This window comes from Typopeltis vanoorti, chromosome 4 (assembly GCF_054136105.1).
Source record: "Typopeltis vanoorti isolate ZY-2024b chromosome 4, IOZ_Tvanoo_1.0, whole genome shotgun sequence".
NCBI classification, from domain to species: Eukaryota; Metazoa; Arthropoda; class Arachnida; order Uropygi; family Thelyphonidae; genus Typopeltis; species Typopeltis vanoorti.
In genome coordinates this window covers 108,641,210-108,659,508 of record NC_143552.1, presented here as the reverse complement: position 1 = coordinate 108,659,508, position 18,299 = coordinate 108,641,210, and the positions used below count along the sequence as shown (strand labels likewise).

The 18,299-nt window shown below is 36.4% G+C and overlaps 1 protein-coding gene across 1 annotated transcript in view; it reads right to left on the bottom strand.

Moving 5' to 3' along the window:
• The window catches only part of LOC150107598 (uncharacterized), a 419,637-nt gene that overhangs the window by 301,775 nt on the left and 99,563 nt on the right, over positions 1 to 18,299 (bottom strand). Inside the window, exons 6-7 of the mRNA XM_090391960.1 lie at positions 16,703 to 16,867; positions 8,017 to 8,094 (exon numbers count right to left, since the gene is read on the bottom strand). Of these exons, the coding sequence (XP_090248086.1) occupies positions 8,017 to 8,094; positions 16,703 to 16,867 (243 nt within the window). The remainder of the gene's footprint in view (positions 1 to 8,016; positions 8,095 to 16,702; positions 16,868 to 18,299) is intronic.

Sequence of the window (18,299 nt, the reverse complement as noted above, 5' to 3'; positions counted from 1 at the left end):
CTTCTTCTGTACAGCCTCAAGCAAAAATCTCATATCTCCCACTGCCCGACTTACATTACCACTCAAGTCATTTGTTCCTACCATCACAATCATCTCATCCACCCTTTCACCTCTCTTAATTGCTATAGCCACCCTTTCTATTGTTCCTCCTGGCAAACATTCCTCACGCATCCTATCTTGAACACCACAGATCATTGAGTCGCCATACATTATACCTCTTACCATTCCCTCTGTCCTATTATTTCCATTCTCTCCTCTTCTTTCATTCCCATAGGTCTCTCTCATTCCCTCTCCTCTACTGCTATTCTCTCTTCTAGCATTCCCATACCTCTGTCTCCTACTGTTTCCATTCTCTCCTCTTGTAGCACTTCCATACACCTCTCTCATTCCCTCTCTCTCTCCTAATGTTTCCATTTTCTCCACTTCTAGCACTTCCATACCTCTCTCTCATTCCCTCTCTTCTACTGTTTCCATTCTCTCCTCTTCTAGCACCCCCATACTTCTCACTCATTCACTCTCTTCTACTGTTTCCTTTCTCTCCTCTTCTAACCCTCCCAAAATTCTCTCTCTCTCTCTCTCTCTCTCTCTCTCCCCTACTCTTATTCGGCTTGCATTTATCTCTTCCATTCTCCTAATCTTATCTTTCATACTTCTGCTCTCATTCACAAGACATTCCACCTCCTCTTTCAGCTCATCTATCTCCCTCTATAGGTCAGTCACTCTTAATCTAAATTCACTCTCCCAAACAAAACCATCTCCTAAACTTTCACAGTCACTCATGCCTTCCACACTATCAACTATTATTTTGTCATTCACATATATATATATTTTTCATTCTCTCCTATCACACTACTTGTCTTCCTATATTATTCCCCATTCCTGGAGCAAGAAGGTCGGACATTGATATTTCTAATCATGCACTTATTTCCTCCCATTGCCTGCATTCTGTGCACATATGCTCTCAGCTCTCTTTCACAAGCCACATATCCAATTCCCAAGACACATACATGCTGCAAGTACTGCATGCTACAAAGTCCCTTATGATATTGCTTATAATAGAGTTCTTAAATGGCGGAAGACTTGGGAATATGCCACTTACAACTGCAGCTGAATCCACCATCATTCCTTACTGCCGTGTAGCGTAATCATTAATTATTGAATTAATAAATTCTGTTAAATAAATAAGAAAAAAGTACAAACAATTACAAGCAAAACAAAACATTTAAGTACACTAAATATAATTAAATAAAATGAAATATAACTAAATACAGTAATGAAAACTTAGCTTCGTTTTGTCTTCCACCACTATGCATTCAATTCCGACGGTAACCAAAATATATTATATTGCGACAGCAACTAACTTCCAAAAAACAACCACTGAAGTACACTCATATTCAGAGAAACAATTTAGCACTCAAAAACGTAGGAAAATGGAGAAAAAAAAACACGGAATATTCACCAATTAAAAATCACTTTCTTCTGCACAGCTCAAATTCACCGCCATGTGCTACGGCAACTAGACTTCAGAGGTTTGTTATAATCAATATAATATTGATGTTCTTTTATCCTTTTTTCCAAAGAACGGCCAGTTTGTCCAAAATAAGAGACATCGCATTTGCATGCTTCCATCTTTTAGTCATCCAAATTGCAACAGTCCATCTCCTTATTTCTGCTTCATAGTATATTTTTGACTCCAGAAATCTGTCTTATGATTTAGCTGATTAAATTGTATTCTGTATTGGTTTAAACCACATACTGGTATGATATTCGTAAAACTTCATTAAAAGTTGGAGAATTACCAATATTAACAACTGACATAGTCTCAGAATTAACACGAATGCTGTTTTGTCAGGGAACTAGGGCAAACATGAGTAGTTGAGTAGGAGAACAACTTTAAATCCTATTTAAATGTAAATAGGCACTATCAACTTAAGGAACATCAGTGATAAAGAGGTGAAGCTAGTCAACAATTAAAGAAATATCATGTGAACATAATTGGCATTAATGAAATGAAAAAAAAAAAAAAAAGGTGAATTTTATGAAATAATATTGAGATTTCAGACACTATTGTTCAGGGGGTGCTTAAGGGTCAAAGCTGTATAACTGAGAGGAGACCTCCACATAGCCTATAAAGGAATGCGGAGAACCGACCAGGGCTTCTGACCTAATGTCCAATCCTCACCTTCTCGTGGTGCACCCTGTTGGGTATCTACTTGGATACTGAACAAACGAGGATGGGCTGGCAATTTGGGATTTAGCCGACCAAATTGTATTCTTATTGGTTAAACCAAAATAAAAAATGATGGTACAACATAACAAAATTTCATGCCGGCTGGTGCGTCGCCCGGTTAAACAAGGCCCCCATTGTTTTCGCCAGGGAACCTGGGCGAACAGCGATAAGTCAGCTACTGGAACAAATCTGAAACCCAACCCCAACTCAACATCAGCAGAGTTAAAGATCAGCACTATCAACATAAGAAGACTAAATGGCAAAGAAATGGAGCTAGCTGAGGAATTAGATAAGTACCAGATCGACATAATAGGGGTGACTGAAACAAAAAAAGACCAAAACTGGTGAGATCTTTCTGAGCAATAAATACAAAATGTTATATTCAGGCAATGACAATCAAGGAAAAGAAGGAGTAGCCATAGTATTCAACACAAAATACGAGGCTAATCTTCTTGAATGGCAGTCAGTCTCAAGTAGAGTAATGTGGGCAAATATGAGAATGGGGAACTGGACAATGAGACTTATTTGTGCCTATGGTCCCACAGAAGGTTCTACTAAGGTAGAAGTGGAAGAATTTTTTGAGGCTTTAAAAAAAGCAACTGACACAATGAAAAAGGAAAAGTTGGTCCTTGTTGGGGATCTAAATAGCAGAGTAGGAAATGATTGTGAGACATACAAAAATATTTTGGGAAAATTTGGAGAAAAGAGCAAAGTTAATAATAATGGCAAATATCTGTTGGATTTCTGCTCAGGACATGGACTAGTTATTACTAACACCATGTTCCATCATAAAAATGTGCACAAATTCACATGAAGAGAAGAGGCCAGGAATAAGAAAAGTCTTATTGACTATGTTATTGTTGATAGTAATGTTTTCCCACTGGTGCAGGACAACAGAGCGTACGGAGGATTTGAAATTGGAAGTGATCACTATTTAGTCTTGAGCAGGATAAAATTGAATTTCATATTGAAAAGAATAACATGTAAGAAAGTTTTAAAGTGAATAAAAGTTGAGCAGCTCTCAGATGTGAACTGTAGACTAAAATACACAAAGATTATTGAAGAAGAAATTAAAGAGTTTGAGAACAGGAATCAAACCTTGGAGATTCAGTGGCAAACTCTGAAGAAAACATTGATTGATTCTGCCAGAGAGGCATGTGGTAAGGTTGTCTGCAAGGATAAAAAAATCAGAACTCCTTGGTGGACACAGGAAGTTAAAGAGGCAGTGAAGGAAAAGAAGAAAGCATATCAAAAGTTCCTGTCAAATAAATCAGCTTGTGCTCTTAGAGAATATAGAGACAAATGCAAGAATGCTAAACACTGTGTAAAACTAGCTAAACAAAAGTCATGGGAGGACTTTGGCAAGAATATAGAAAATAAATATCAAGAAGGTGGCAAAATATTCTGGAGGATGTTGAAGAAGCTTAGGAATGGAGGAAAGAGTGCTGCAAAAAGAGTTAGAGATGATAAAGGTGACATGAAAACTGCAGAATAAGATATCCTTGAAGTATGGAGTAATTACTTTGAAAAACTGCTAAATGAAACAAGCAGTGATGATAGCACAGTGGTAAAAACACTGACCAGGCATGCAGTCAGGAATACATATCCATACTTGAAGTAGAAAAAGCCATCAAAGGCTTGAAATGTGGAAAGGCAGCTGGAGTAGATGATATTCAACTAGAAATGCTGAAGTATGGTGGTATAAGAGTCTTACAGTGGCTGCACTGCATAGTTCAGAAATCCTGGACAGAGGGACGAATTCCCGATGATTGGAGTAGAGCTCTCATAGTACCCATATATAAAAAGGGAAATAAAACTGAATGTGAGAATTACAGAGGTATTTCCCTATTGAGTGTTCCTGGCAAGATCTATGCTAGGATACTTGAGAAATGGTTGAGAAGAATTGTGGAAGAAAAGCTTAGTGAAGAACAAGCTGGATTCAGGCCAAACAGAGGCTCTCAGAATCAGATCTTCACTTTACGACAAATAGTCGAGAAAGCATGGGAATATAACAAAGATCTGCATTTAAGTTTTGTCGATTTGGAAAAGGCATATGATAAGGTGCCAAGAGAGAAGATATTCAATACGCTGCAGTTATATGGTGTCAGTGGGGCATTATATCAAGCAATACTTAGTCTTTATTTGAGTTGTAAGTCAGCAGTTAGAATTGAAGGAAGTACAAGAAGCTGTTTAATGTTAAATCTGGTGTGAGACAAGGATGAATGTTATCCCCTCTCTTATTCATTATCTATATGGATCACATTATGAAGGAAAGTAGTATTAAACATGATATTAGAATTTCAGATGTTAATGTCATCTCTTTGCTTTATGCAGATGATGTTATACTTCCAAATAAATCCGCTACAAGTCTGCAAGATTCTCTGACTAAATTGAATAGTTGTTGTAATAGATATGGCATGAAGGTCAGCAATAAAAAGACAAAGACAATGAAAATAGGCAGACTCATTGAAAATGTCAACTGTGTTGTGAATGGAGAACCTGTGGAACAAGTAAAACATTTCAGCTACTTAGGCACGATTTTTACTGAAGATGGTAAATTAAATATAGAAATAGACAACAGAACCAGCAAAGCTGGTATGGTGGGAAGTCAATTGAATAAATTCATATGGAATAAGAGAGAAATTAGTTGGAACACTAAATTAGCTGTATACAAGACAGTGTTCAAACCAGTTTTAACTTATGGATCTGAGAGCTGGGTCAGAAGTAAAACACATGACCAAAGACTAGAGACTGCAGATATGAGAGTCCTGAGAAAGATTATAGCCGTGAACAGATGGCATCAATAGCAATATCATATTAAAAACCAGGATATTAGGAAAGAACTTGATATTGTCAGCATCCAGGAATGTGTTAGCAGAGCTAATCTCAGGTGGTTTGGTCACCTAAACAGAATGGGCGAGGAAAGATTAGCAAAACAAGTGTTCTCTGCCAGGTTGGCAGCAAAACGACCCAGAGGAAGACCAAGATATAGGTGGATTGATACGGTACAAAGTGCCTTAGACGATAGAAATATAAGATCTGATAATGTTGGAGTCTTGACAAGTAACAGACTGATTTGGAGGAAAATTGTAGATAGGAAGTTAGTAATGATATAATTTTTTCATGTAGTACTATCATATCCTGTACACCCCTTGTGGGTACATGGCAGGAATTTGATGATGATGATGATGATGATGATGATGATGCATTCGCAAGGTGTTTGGTAAATGCCAGCCAACAATAGAGAAGACAGTTTATCCTTTGTAGAAGGTAATAAAGAAGACATTTTGTTGATAGGAATATATGTTGGAATCAATTGATACTTTTTCAGAATTCTACCTATAGGTTCTGAGATTCCTGGAATGTAGGGAATAGGAACTCTGCAGACTGTTGAAGAAACTGTAGGTATTGGAACATAGGAGTCAAGTATCTGTTGGATTTGATTGGAGTTGTAATCATTTGATTCTGTTAACTTTTTAATGATGGAAAGTTCTTCTTGTGAGATTATTGGGGAAGAGCAAACTTTATGTGCTCTATGAATTAGAGATTTAAGAATGCCAAATTTTTGAGACGCGTGGTTCGCAGAATTTTTGTGAATGTATCCGCCAGTAAATGTGGGTTTTTGAAAGACGCTTGTAGATAAAGTACCAGAAGATGTCCAAAAATGGTAAAGTACCAGAGTTTTCTTTTTCCATAGTGAATTGGATGCATGGGTGAAGGTTATTTATCCATTGTAGAAAAGTGGAAAGTTCATCTTCAGTGTGTGGCCAAACAGCAAAAACATCATTGATGTAATGGTACCAAAGAGATGGTTGAGGATGAATGGATGAGAACATAGTATCTTCGAATTGTTTCAAATAGTAGTTTGCCAAAGGTGGAGACAGAGGGCTACTCATGGCAGTACCTTCAATTTGTTTGTAGATTTTGTTTTTCCAACTGAAATAACCTGAGTGAAAGGCATATAAAATTCAGTCCTAACTTACAACCAGTTTGAATGCACCCCGATCTCTGCTGCCATCAATACAGGGAACACTGCCATTTATAAGCTCATTCAACCTCTAATTCTTTCATTTATTCTTTCTTCTTAATATGACTGCTTGCTCAAAATGGCCAACACACTGTAATCATTCTTTTCCACTCATTATTATTACACAGGTATCTCTATGGAGTCAAAGACTCATTGCCTGAGACCTATGCTAACTATTATTCACACAATACCTATTATATCCTTCAACTCATTCACTTCGGAACACTCACAGCTACCTCTGGCAATCCAGTTCACTCATTCACCACTTTCCAAGCAAAAAATCTAGTCTGCATGCTCTTACACAACTTCCAAGAACAATCCCTCATTCCCTCCCAACTCATCACATATTGAAAAATTTGTTTTATGTCAAATCTGATAGAATCCCTTTAGTAACTTATAAGTTTATATCATGTCCTTACTCTTCTGCTGTCAGTTAAACTATGCTAATCTCTCTCTCTCTCTCTCTCTCTCTCACACACACACACACACATCTTCAATCTACCTCATAAGGAGCATTCTACAGACCTGTCACCATCCTAGTTACTCATCTCTAGATGCTCTCCTCCACTGCTTGATCTCCAAGAAATCTAAGATGAGTTGCATTTGGAGCCTGAGAAAGGATATCAGTTTAATGTGGCATTTTGGGGTGAAAAGATTACCAGCTGTCTACAACATTGATGGAACATTACTCTAGGAAATTAGTGAGCCAGGGATTTGGAGTTATTAGTGGATAGGGAGTTAAAGTTTAGAGTGCATATTGCAAAAGTGGATAAAGCAGCTCTTCGAATTACTTAGTTACTGAAGAATACTCTGAAGAGCAGAGACAAGCAAGTTATTATACCTCTTTATAGTGCCTTGGTAAGACATCACCTTGACTACTGTGCACAGATCTGGTCACCTAGGTTTCTTGGCGATAAGGGGGGGTAGAGAGGATCCAGAGACGAGTGACCAAGATTTAGCAGGTCTATGGAATGAGCCTTATGAGGACAGGTTGAAGATTTGTGGGTTACAGAAATTGATTGACAGGCAGAAAAAGGGTAATATGATTGAGACACAAATTACTAAAGGGTTTTTACAAGATTAATACAGAGAAATGTTTTCAGAACAGGATTGGTAGTGGGAGAACTAGAGGCCATTCTTGGAAACTGAGGAAGAGTGCAGTTAGCAGAGGTGTCAGAACTAGATTTTTTTGTTTGGAGAGAGAGTGGTGAATGAGTGGAATAGATTGCCAGAGTCTGTTGTGGGTGCCATGATTGTGAAGGAGTTCAAAGCTAAGTATGATAGATGCTGTGCAAATATTGGATAGTGCTTGGCATGCAGTTTAGGGCCTTGATGAGTCTAAGGACTCCATGGAGTTGCCCATAATAATAATAATAATAATAATAATAATAATATTTCACTATGGGGTGCTTAAGGGGCTATATGTTTTCATTCTTTCAATGTGTTCCATCCATTTATGTTTACATTTTTAAATTTTTTCTATTACTGATTCCTGGTTTAAATCTTTCATAATTTCTTCATTATTTGTTTTGTGATGGAATAGAGTATATTTTGTAGTTTTTCTAATAAACTTCATTTCAGCTGTTAGTAATCTTTGTTAGTCTTTTTGTTTTATTGTTCAGATTTCACTTCCATATAGAACTTCTTGTAAAAAACCTAATAGGAGCAATATGAAACCCAGGTTCAGAAAATTCTAAATGGGATCTACACATATTGAACATCACAAGCAATCAATCAGAAAAGAAAGCTAAATACTTACCAGCCTCATTCCATAAGACTCAGCTCTGTCAAAAGTGAGATTCTTGTTTGTTTCAATAAAATGATAATGGCTTCCTATCTGAAATGTCAGAAATAATATTTTACCAAACAACCAAAAAATAATAAGCTGCTGAAAGCTATTTGCAGATAAAGAATTTATGAAAGATGATTTTCAATGTAAAAAATTTTTACGTAAAACATTATTATATAAGATTGCCAAGACATCTACTTATCATATATCCAGACTAGCACAACATATGCCAGCAAACATTACCTTGAAAAAATTTATCCTGCCATTTCCAATCACTCACCATAATATATTCTAGCTATTCTTTACCTGTATAATTAGGAAATAATTTCTAAATCCATGTCATTCACTGCTTTTTGAAAGGGAATAATCAGTGAATGGGTGACTCAATGTAATTCATTCTTCACACTGAAATCAGATCTCAATGGTAATATGACAGTTATGCAGTCACTTATTGCTAACACAAACAGGACAGAAAGGGAAGAAGAGTGCTGTAGATGATGGGAGGGAAGTTGCACCTATATAAGGTGCAGGGTGCAAGTAGTAAGAATATGGTGTGAAGTGAAGATGGATAGGATGAAATGTTTAGTAGGGTGTTGCTATAAACCTGTTAATGTGGAAGGCATTGAGAAGAAACTGTATAGGAAATTGGTTTAGCTAATAAGGTAAAAGAGTGATCATTATTGAAAATGAGGTGTCAAATCTTTCTCTAGTTAGTTAAAGTGACCATAAAGTGATCACTTGGGTGGTGGCCAGCCACATCAAGATTCTTGTGAAAAAGGATTATATATGGAACTATACGCATGCACTATATCATAGAATGAGAAACTGGATGGGGAAGGAAATCAGTGCTACTTAGTCAATACTCAGGAATCTGGCAGAGGCAATGATTGATTGCATTTCAAAGGCAAGAAGATTAAATAAGGTAGGTACACAATGAATGACTGAAGAGGTGAAACATGCAATCTGGAAGAAAAAGGCATTGTGGAGACAGCACAAGATGAGTGGCAATAATAAGTGACATGAGAAGTACAACGAATGAGCGAGACTTTCCTTGCTTAGTAACAGTAGCAAAAGTGCAGTATGACTAACAGTTAGTAAATGAGACTAAAAGAAATCCTAAGGAGTTTTTTCGATAAATGACCAGTAGAAGGAAGAATGATTATGGGAGGATCATGTTGGTTAGTAATAATGGTAGAATGATAAGCAACAAGAAAGAGGTGTTAAATGAGCAATTCATTAAGGTATTCCATCCTTGAGAACGTAACATGGGAAGGGGGGGGGCAAGAATTATTGATGGTGAGTGAGCATGGGTATATGAAGAAATAAATAAACTGGATGTCAATAAGACCATAGGACTTGATGGTACATCACCACCACTTAGTTTCACATACTCCTACTAACCATGCTCTTACTCAACTTCCAAGGATAACCTTTTGTTTCCCCCCCCCCCCCTCTAGCCAAGTGCTGAAACAATTCTCAATTCTGTCAATCAATTCTATAAAACCCTGATAGAAACTTAAATGTTTCTATCAGGGTTTAGTCGATTGGATTCAGGATTGGCAATCCTGAATCCAGTTGACTCATCCGACATCTAAACCCATGTGCTGCAATTTCAGTATAAGCTTATTATGTGGCACCTTCTCAAATGCCTTTGCAAAATCCAAGAAAATGGCAGTATATGCCTTTCCTTCATCAACTGCTCTTGTCACTTTATTATAAAAGGCAATCATATTACTGAAGCAAGAGCACCCTTAACAAATCCATGTTAATGCTCACAAATAACATTACCTTCATCTGCCCAACGTTGTATACTGATGAAACACAAACTGCCTATAGTAAGACATAATCTGCTAGTTCCCTTATGCAATGGTGCTATCTTACCTTCCTTCCATTCATTGGGTACCTTTCCCATAGCCAGACTTTCATTGAAAAGCCAGGTCAACGAAGCTGTCAGTTCTTTAGCGCATTATCTCAAAACCTGTGATGAAATACCATCCAGCCCCATAGCTTTAATGGCATCCAGGGTAGTCAGTATTTGGAACACACTCTCCTCTTGCATCTCTAAACCTCGAACCCACCCTATCCCTCTAGTATTAAAACTTACTTCTCCAGGACGAAATACTCCAATAAAGTGTTTATTGAACAACGCCACTATGTCTTCTGCATCAGTTAGTCTATTCGCATTTTTATCCCACAATACAATGTCATTCTTCCACAAACATTTCTCCTCCTACTGGTGGTCTGAAAAGTTCTTGGCCTAACAATGAAAAAACGAATTTATAATTTCAAAATTATTTTTATTTTTCAACATAATCTTCCTTAAGACTAATACATTTATTCCAGTGGTGCTCCAGCACCATTATCCCTTCCCTGTAGTAGTTCTTAGTAAGATCTGCAAAACACCCCTTCTACAGCTGCAATCACCTCTAGATTCGAATAAAAATGCTGACCAGCATTTTTCTTCGAAGAAAAAAAATGCTGACCAGCGAGGAAGAGTTTTAGTTTTGGGAAGAGACAGAAGTCAGGCGGAGCCCAATCTGGAGAATAGGGTGGATGTTCCAACAATTCATAGTTCAGATCCCTTAATTTTCCTTTCCAGAACAGTTTTGTGGGCAGATGCATTGTCCTGATAAAAGATGTTTTTTTTTTCTTCTGCAAACCGGGTCTTTTCTCATGAATTTTTTCCTCTAGTCTGGTTAAAATATCAGAATAATATTCCCCAGTTATTATTTTACCCTTCTCAAGATAATTAATAAACAAAATGCCTTTAGTATCCCAAAACACCGATGTCATGATCTTTCCTGCTGATGGAACCACCTTTGTCTTCTTTTTGCACTGAACAACCGGCTTCTGTCCATTGTTTTGACTGTTGTTTGGATTCTGGTGTGTATGCATGTCTGTTCATCCTCCAAGTCAAAATGACATGGTCATTCTCTCCAACAGTGGGGAGAGATGCCATCTCAGTTATTATCAGCTCTTCTGATACTATGATCAAATCCAAAACTCTTGAACGTCTTGTTTCCTCTACTACATGTTGCCTAAGACAGTGCTTCCCAAACTTCTGGATGTCAGGGCTCCCTTTGCAAAAATTAAAATATTTCACGGCCCGGCCTCGAAAAAAAATTGTAATAGAGAGATATATTATTATAATATTTATTGTATTTATATTCAATACAACACATACACAGTGAATATTGCAAAAATCAAATGCATATATTACATTTTTTGCCTCTTACCGTTTGGTTCTGAAGACGATGTGGGCTGTTCTGGTAAAATATGAAATACTGTCCTTTTTTTGAGTCTGTTTCTGATGCTTCTGATTGTTCAAGGGATTTTTTTTTATTTTTTTATCAGCCACTTATCCATCTCAGGGTTAAATTTTTTAATGTAGAATAGATCAAATAATATCACTACTTACTGATACTGGCACACCACAGACTGATAACATGAAATTAGTGAATATTACCTGAATAAGGGAATCCCTGGACCAGGAACATTTTTCTCTTTTGTGATTTTTTCCCCTTTATGATAATTAAGCCTAATGCGAAACAGACAGCAAAGGCAGGTTATTAAAATGTGCATATGATTGGTGCGGTATTAACAAAATATTGCGCAACCGAAAGATAAAAGCATAGCTGACAATTGAGTTGAAATGCTAACTCTCTTCAACCGAATTCCATATGTGAAACTGCCATAACATTCATTATATATATTACTTAGTTTTAACACTTTTACGAATTTTAACACGTTTGGTTAAATTTTATTGCTGCCTTGGGAAATCAAACTCACACACATCTAATTAATAACAATAGTTTTTATTTGCATACTGTGTTTGCCCATGCAACATATGGTTTTGTTTCAGTCTATACAGCATAGTTTCTGTATGAGGGGACATGTGATTCATTAATTAGTGTGTTTTTATCATAGTTGTCTCTAATTGCACTATTTGTTGAGAAATATATTACACAGACTCCTCATACCTTATTCAATGGCATAATAAAAGTACTTGTTTTTATTGCCTCTGCAGTATAGTGGCTGTTAGGGAGGGCGTGTTGTTTACCACTGAAAGCGAGTTACTATCTTCCCACATGAACTTGTTTAAGCATTTTTTCATGTGTGAAGTATATGTGAAACCTTTTATTGGTAACAGAAAACTAGCTCGGATGACAGTGATAATATAAAATGAGTTTTGATATGTATATAAAGTCAATATCAACAGTCCCTGATTACGAACGCGTGATGAAAGGGACAGGAAGATTTGGAGCTTCCCTGGAGAGCATTCGAAGTAAATACAATTAACCACTGCTTTGAAATGAAACATATGAATAAGCAATATTTACTAATATTCATTAAGCGCTGAAATGCGCAGGAAGCAAAGTTTGTGAACCAACACCAATGTGTGAATTTTTCCATTAAAATATAAAAAATAACAAAAAAGAAATAATAAATAATAAAAGTTAAATACGTTTCTTTTAAAATAAAAAAATCTACTTAGTCTTAAAACATTTTAAATTTGTTTTCATTATTTCGCAGCCCCCTCAACAAAACCTATGGCCCCCAAGGGGGCTGTGGCCCACAGTTTGGGAAGCGCTGGCCTAAAAGATCTCTCCCTCAAGAATTCCAGAAATTCCATTCCCTTATTACTATATGCATTTTCCTCTTCCCAACTTATATTGCTGAAGTTAAAATCTCGCATAACAATCATTCTTCTTGCACTTGCCAAGCTCAATTGCCTAAACATCTGCTCCCTCATCTTCTGTGCTCCTTGGCTTGTAGCAACATCACACTAAATATCATGTCTTCCCCACCTCTACCTCAACCATATGCCTTTCAAAACCATTAGTACTGCCTTCCAAAGCATCTGCTGTTAGAGGACATAAGCAGTACTCCAAAGCATTTTCCCTTCCTATCCTATCAAAAATGCTTTACTCTGCTACTTCTATTCCTGTTATTATATCATTTTCCGTCAACCACGTCTCAGAGATCTCAGTAATCTTTGGCCAGACTGATGCTATCAGCGTCACCAATTCATCTCCTTTATTCCGGATATTCCTGGCATTAGTATAAAGCATAAAAATGTCACTGCATCTATACCTATCATTATCCCCTCCAGACTCCACTGGACTCAGTGTTACCTGATGTCATCTCCCTTCCCCCAAGCATCCATTCCCACAAGAGGCCACCCCTGCTAACATCCACCCTGGGATCTGTACTTGTTAGTGTGTTCAATACTCAAGTAATCCAAAGAGCTACCTTCATAACTTTAGCAATTTGCTCTATAAATCTCAACTCTCTATCATCTACAACCCATCCCTAGCTTCATCTATTTCCTGGAGTACAGTTCCATTAGTATGGTACACAGCTTGTAATCTATTTATCACCAAATGCATAACTTTATATTTCTCCACATTAATCTGAAATTCATTATTTTTGCCCATATTGACAGCCTATTTAAGTCATTCTGCAAGCTCTCCACATCATCTTGATTACTCCACTTATTACTTTACCCAATTTTGCATCATCAGCAAACAATATTGAATATTTTCCTTCAGATTATTTCCTATGTCATGTATATACAGTACAAATTAAACAGTAATGGTCTTAGCACAGGACCTTGCAGCACACCGCAGTGTCACCTGCTTTCTCCTAGATTGTACTTCTCCATATACCATTTTTTGGTATCTGTCCATCAGCTATCCTCATATTCATCCCCATTTGTTCTAATTCATGTAACAGAGTTCCATGTGATATTCCATCAAATTCCTTTGCAAAATCTAGCAGAATCATTGTGTAGCCATTTCCTTTATTCAAGTCAGCTGTCACTCTATTATAAAAAGTTAGTAAATTAATCAGGTGACCAACCATTCACAAAGCCATGCTGCCCTTCACAGTGTCATATTCTTATTGTTATGTATATCTATATTGTTATGTAACACTCAAGGGAATTGGTTATTCTTCCATAGTCATTGTTCCCGTTACTTGCTATGCAACAAAAAAGAACTCTTTAGCATTTCCTTTCATATGCTCGGCTAGTTTCTTTTCATAATTGGATTTTGCATTCTATAACATGCTGATCACCTTTTTGACCTGACTTTTGTACTGCTCATGAGCTTGCTGGTCACCTTTCTGCTTATATACCCGTTACAACACTCTTTGTAGCATCTGCTTAATGATACTACTCATCCATCTAACTACTACCTGATTAGCCTTCCTGAACTTGGTATAGAGTCTCATATTGATTCCTCCAGTTGTCTCTTAATTATCTCCCATGCACTACTAATATCCTTCCTTTGCAAGTTTTTATGTCATAGCACAGCTTCAAACTTCCTCTTTGGATTGTCGTAATCACCTACCTTGTAGTTCCACATATACCCATTCTTGACAGAATTTTCTCCATGTTGTAATAGATTTCACGGTATATGATATGAACACAGATGGATAAGAAAATAACTATTTATTAACTTAGACGCTAATATTTCGCTGGTATTATATCCAGCATCTTCAGAGCACACAACACAAAGTTTGTTACAAAAGCAAGACAACCACAATCTGGTGTAACAGTGGGGCTAGTATGAGTAATTGCAGCATGCAACAAAAGACTAAAGTCCTAATATGACTCCATCTAAGTTAAAAAAAAAAATGATGATGCTGAAGATGCTGAAGATGCTGGATATAATACCAGCGAAATATTAGCTTCTAAGTTAATAAATAATTATTTTCTTATCCATCTGTTTCATATCATACCGTGAAATCTATTACATGTCTGACGAACACATAAGCCTATCCACGCATATAGAATTTTCTCCATGTTTTGCAATCATCCAAGTCAAGATTGCATGATCTCTCTCCCTCTAATTGGAGGTAGTATGGCCACCTTGGTTATGGATAACTTTTCTGTTGCCTTGATTAGATCTAATACACTCATACTCCAAGTCTCCTCCATTACATGCTGCCTCAGGTAATTATCTCTCGGTAATTGTCGTATTTACTCAAATATAACTGACACTTTTTTCCCCCAAATTAAAGTTAAAAGATCATGGTGTGAGATATATGCGGGAATTTTCACAAAAATAAAAAACAGGAAAAAGACGAAATTGATGTTTATAATTAAATCCTCCGTATTCATTATAATTTATAATTTCTCACATTATTTATAAAATGAATGCATTTAAATTTTAATTATCAATGTCATTTTCATGATCAGATGCTCACCTTCATCACGAGATATATTTGAATTTTTTAGCAACAATGCTTCTGCAATTAAATTAATTATTAAATTATTAATTAAATAAAGAAATCATGTCCCAAACTCTCAAAATCCAATTGCACAACAGTTCTAATGATGGTCTCTTGATCTTAATTAAGATGGAAGGAACCTCTGCTGTTTGCTTCCATCTCTATGCATATGATTGGTGTGGTACTAACAAAAAATCGCACGACTCAACAAAAAGAGGCAAACTGACGATTGTTGAGTTGAAATGCTGATTCTCTTCAATCAAATTCCAAAATATCTGAAACTGCCATAACAACATTCACTATCTATTTCTTAAAGTTTTAAACTTTTTTTGTGTGCAAGGTATATGCGAAACTTTTTAATTTCTTTTTTTGTATAGTAAAATCAGGGGTGCAAGATATACGGGAGGGCGAGTTATAATTCAGGTAAATATGGTGTATAAATTCCATTTTCTTCCTGCCATGTGATATTTCCTCCTTTGAATCTATTCTCTGTAGCTGAAGTCTCCATAATAATTACTCAACCTACACTCATTACATTAATTTGCTGATGTATGTCTTCCAGATCATCCCTGGAAAACCCTTGGCCTATAGCCACAACTAACAACATATTTTGTCTTATTGGCTTCAATCTCACTCAAAGGAAATGCCATCTCCATCTGCCTGTCTCCTATTCTTTTTGGCTGCATTTCATCTGCTATCATCAGCAGTACTCCTACTCCTACTCTTCCCCAATACTATCTTCTTTGTCCTCCTGAAAAATACTGAACCCTTCATGCTCTATCCCTGTAACTACATCATCGGGCATTAGACAAATTTCACTAATATCAATTACTTTTGGCAAGGTTGCACTAACCAATGCCAAAAATTCTTCTCTCTCTCTCTCTCTCTCTTGTTCCTGATACTTCTGGCATTATTATATAGAAATCGTAGCATCCTTCCAACAACCTATGCATCCTGAATTGACTACCTTATTCAATACTGTTGTTTGAGGGACTAGGTTCCACATTTGTTGATCATTGTCACATTCACTCACTTCATGGATGCCTTTACACACACCTGCATCCATCCATCCATCTATCATAATTACTTAAATTTTCTTCACTGTTCTTTCACATTCTCAGTGAAAAAATTCTCTCTAGACACCTAACACCCAAACCATTTAAGAGCAGTCTGTCAACATTATATAACTCTTTCCATCTATCAAACTCAGACCATAGATCCACAAAACTTATATAATTTCTTCTGCACAACCTGCATATTGATTCATTTAGTATCAATGCCCTCCTCCTAATCAGTTTGTCACTATCATAACACAGCAAGGGACTTACAATCTTCATATGCAGTGAAAATTACTATAGTTAATTTATTCATAACCCCATATCATATGTATACATAAAATTACCACAATGCTTTAGCTTACCTGAATTGGTCGATCACAGTGGCTAACAACTTGTAAGCATTTAGTTTTGCGGCCAGTATTCAATTTTATAGATTCATCTATAACCTCCAAATGACCTGGTGAAGTCTTAAGGATATTTAATGTTTCCTCTGATACCGAGTGTTCAGCAAGAGTAGTCAATTTTTCCTTAATTTAAAAAAAAATAATAATATTATATATATATATATATATATATATATATATATATATATATAATAAGCAATTTTGACTAATTTGAAATCAGTCAAATATGTCTAGCTTATACAAATATACTTTAGCATCAATTATCTCAAAAACTATACTGAAAAACATGAAATATCTGATATATTAAATATCTAATTCATCCTGTTTTTAGCAGAGTAAAACTGAGACACATATTGTTGCTTATGAATTCATTTTTTAAAGATCCATATGCAAATGCTAGGAGTATTAGGTTGTTGGAATCAATGAAACTTACTTAACTGAGGAAGATATTCTAATAGGGAAAGAAATCAAAGGATATAGCATATTTCAGCAGGATAGGAAAGATAAATGTGAAAAATGCTACTCATGATAAGAGATGAATCATCCACTCCCAGGGTGCAGAATCTCAGTGGAAATAACACTGACTGAGATGACTTTGAGTATATGTGTGAGACAGATGTTTATAAGACAAGATATTTATTATGCTTCTTATTAATTATTAATAATAATAATTAATAAGAGATGAAAAACCTGAGTTTCCAGGAGAAAAAACACTGCTACCTCCGCATGAGATCAGCTAACTCACCTTCATTTGAAAAAATATATTCCCACATAAAGATTCCTCTCGTCATGAGGAGAATTGAACTTAGGCTTTTTCCAATCAAGGGGTGCAACATACTGCTGTTCTTCTGATTGCACTATGGGGGAGGGTATGTTTTAAACTGCTGGTTCCTTCCCGCTAAATTGATTTCGGGACCAGCAGTTTGAAAAACTTTGCTGTCCCAGTCATGTTCACCCAGTCTCTCGACTCACTTGACATTAATGTTCATAAATTTAGTGGGATGCTGCTATAGACCAGCAAATATAGATGGTAAGGAGCAGGATATGTTTAGGCAAATTAGTTTGGCAAGTGCAAAGCAAGCGATCACTGTGGGGGACTTCAACTGAAGCAATATAAACTGGGCAGAGGAGACAGCATGCAGTAGTAAGGGAACTGAATTTTTGGATTTTTTTTGAGGGACAACATTCTTATCCAGGATGAGGTGGAGAGAAAGAACAGGAGGGTCAAGAGTTTTGGATTTGGTCATCTGATTGTGACTGAGATGACATACCCCTGTTAGTAGGAGTGACCATATAGTCCTGACTTGGAGGATGAACAGGTATGGGGAGGTATCAAAACAGAAAGAATTTATGTGGAATTATAAGGAAGATGACTATCAAAGGCATAGAAACCAACTTTCAGCAGTACAAAGGATGAAAGAATTTGAAGTAAGAGGGTCATTAGTGCATGGGAGATACTTAAGAAACAATTGTTGACAGCAATGATAGATTGTATACCTCAAGTGAAGAAGATAAAGCAATTCAGAGTCGAATGGATGAAAAAAGGAATAAAAAA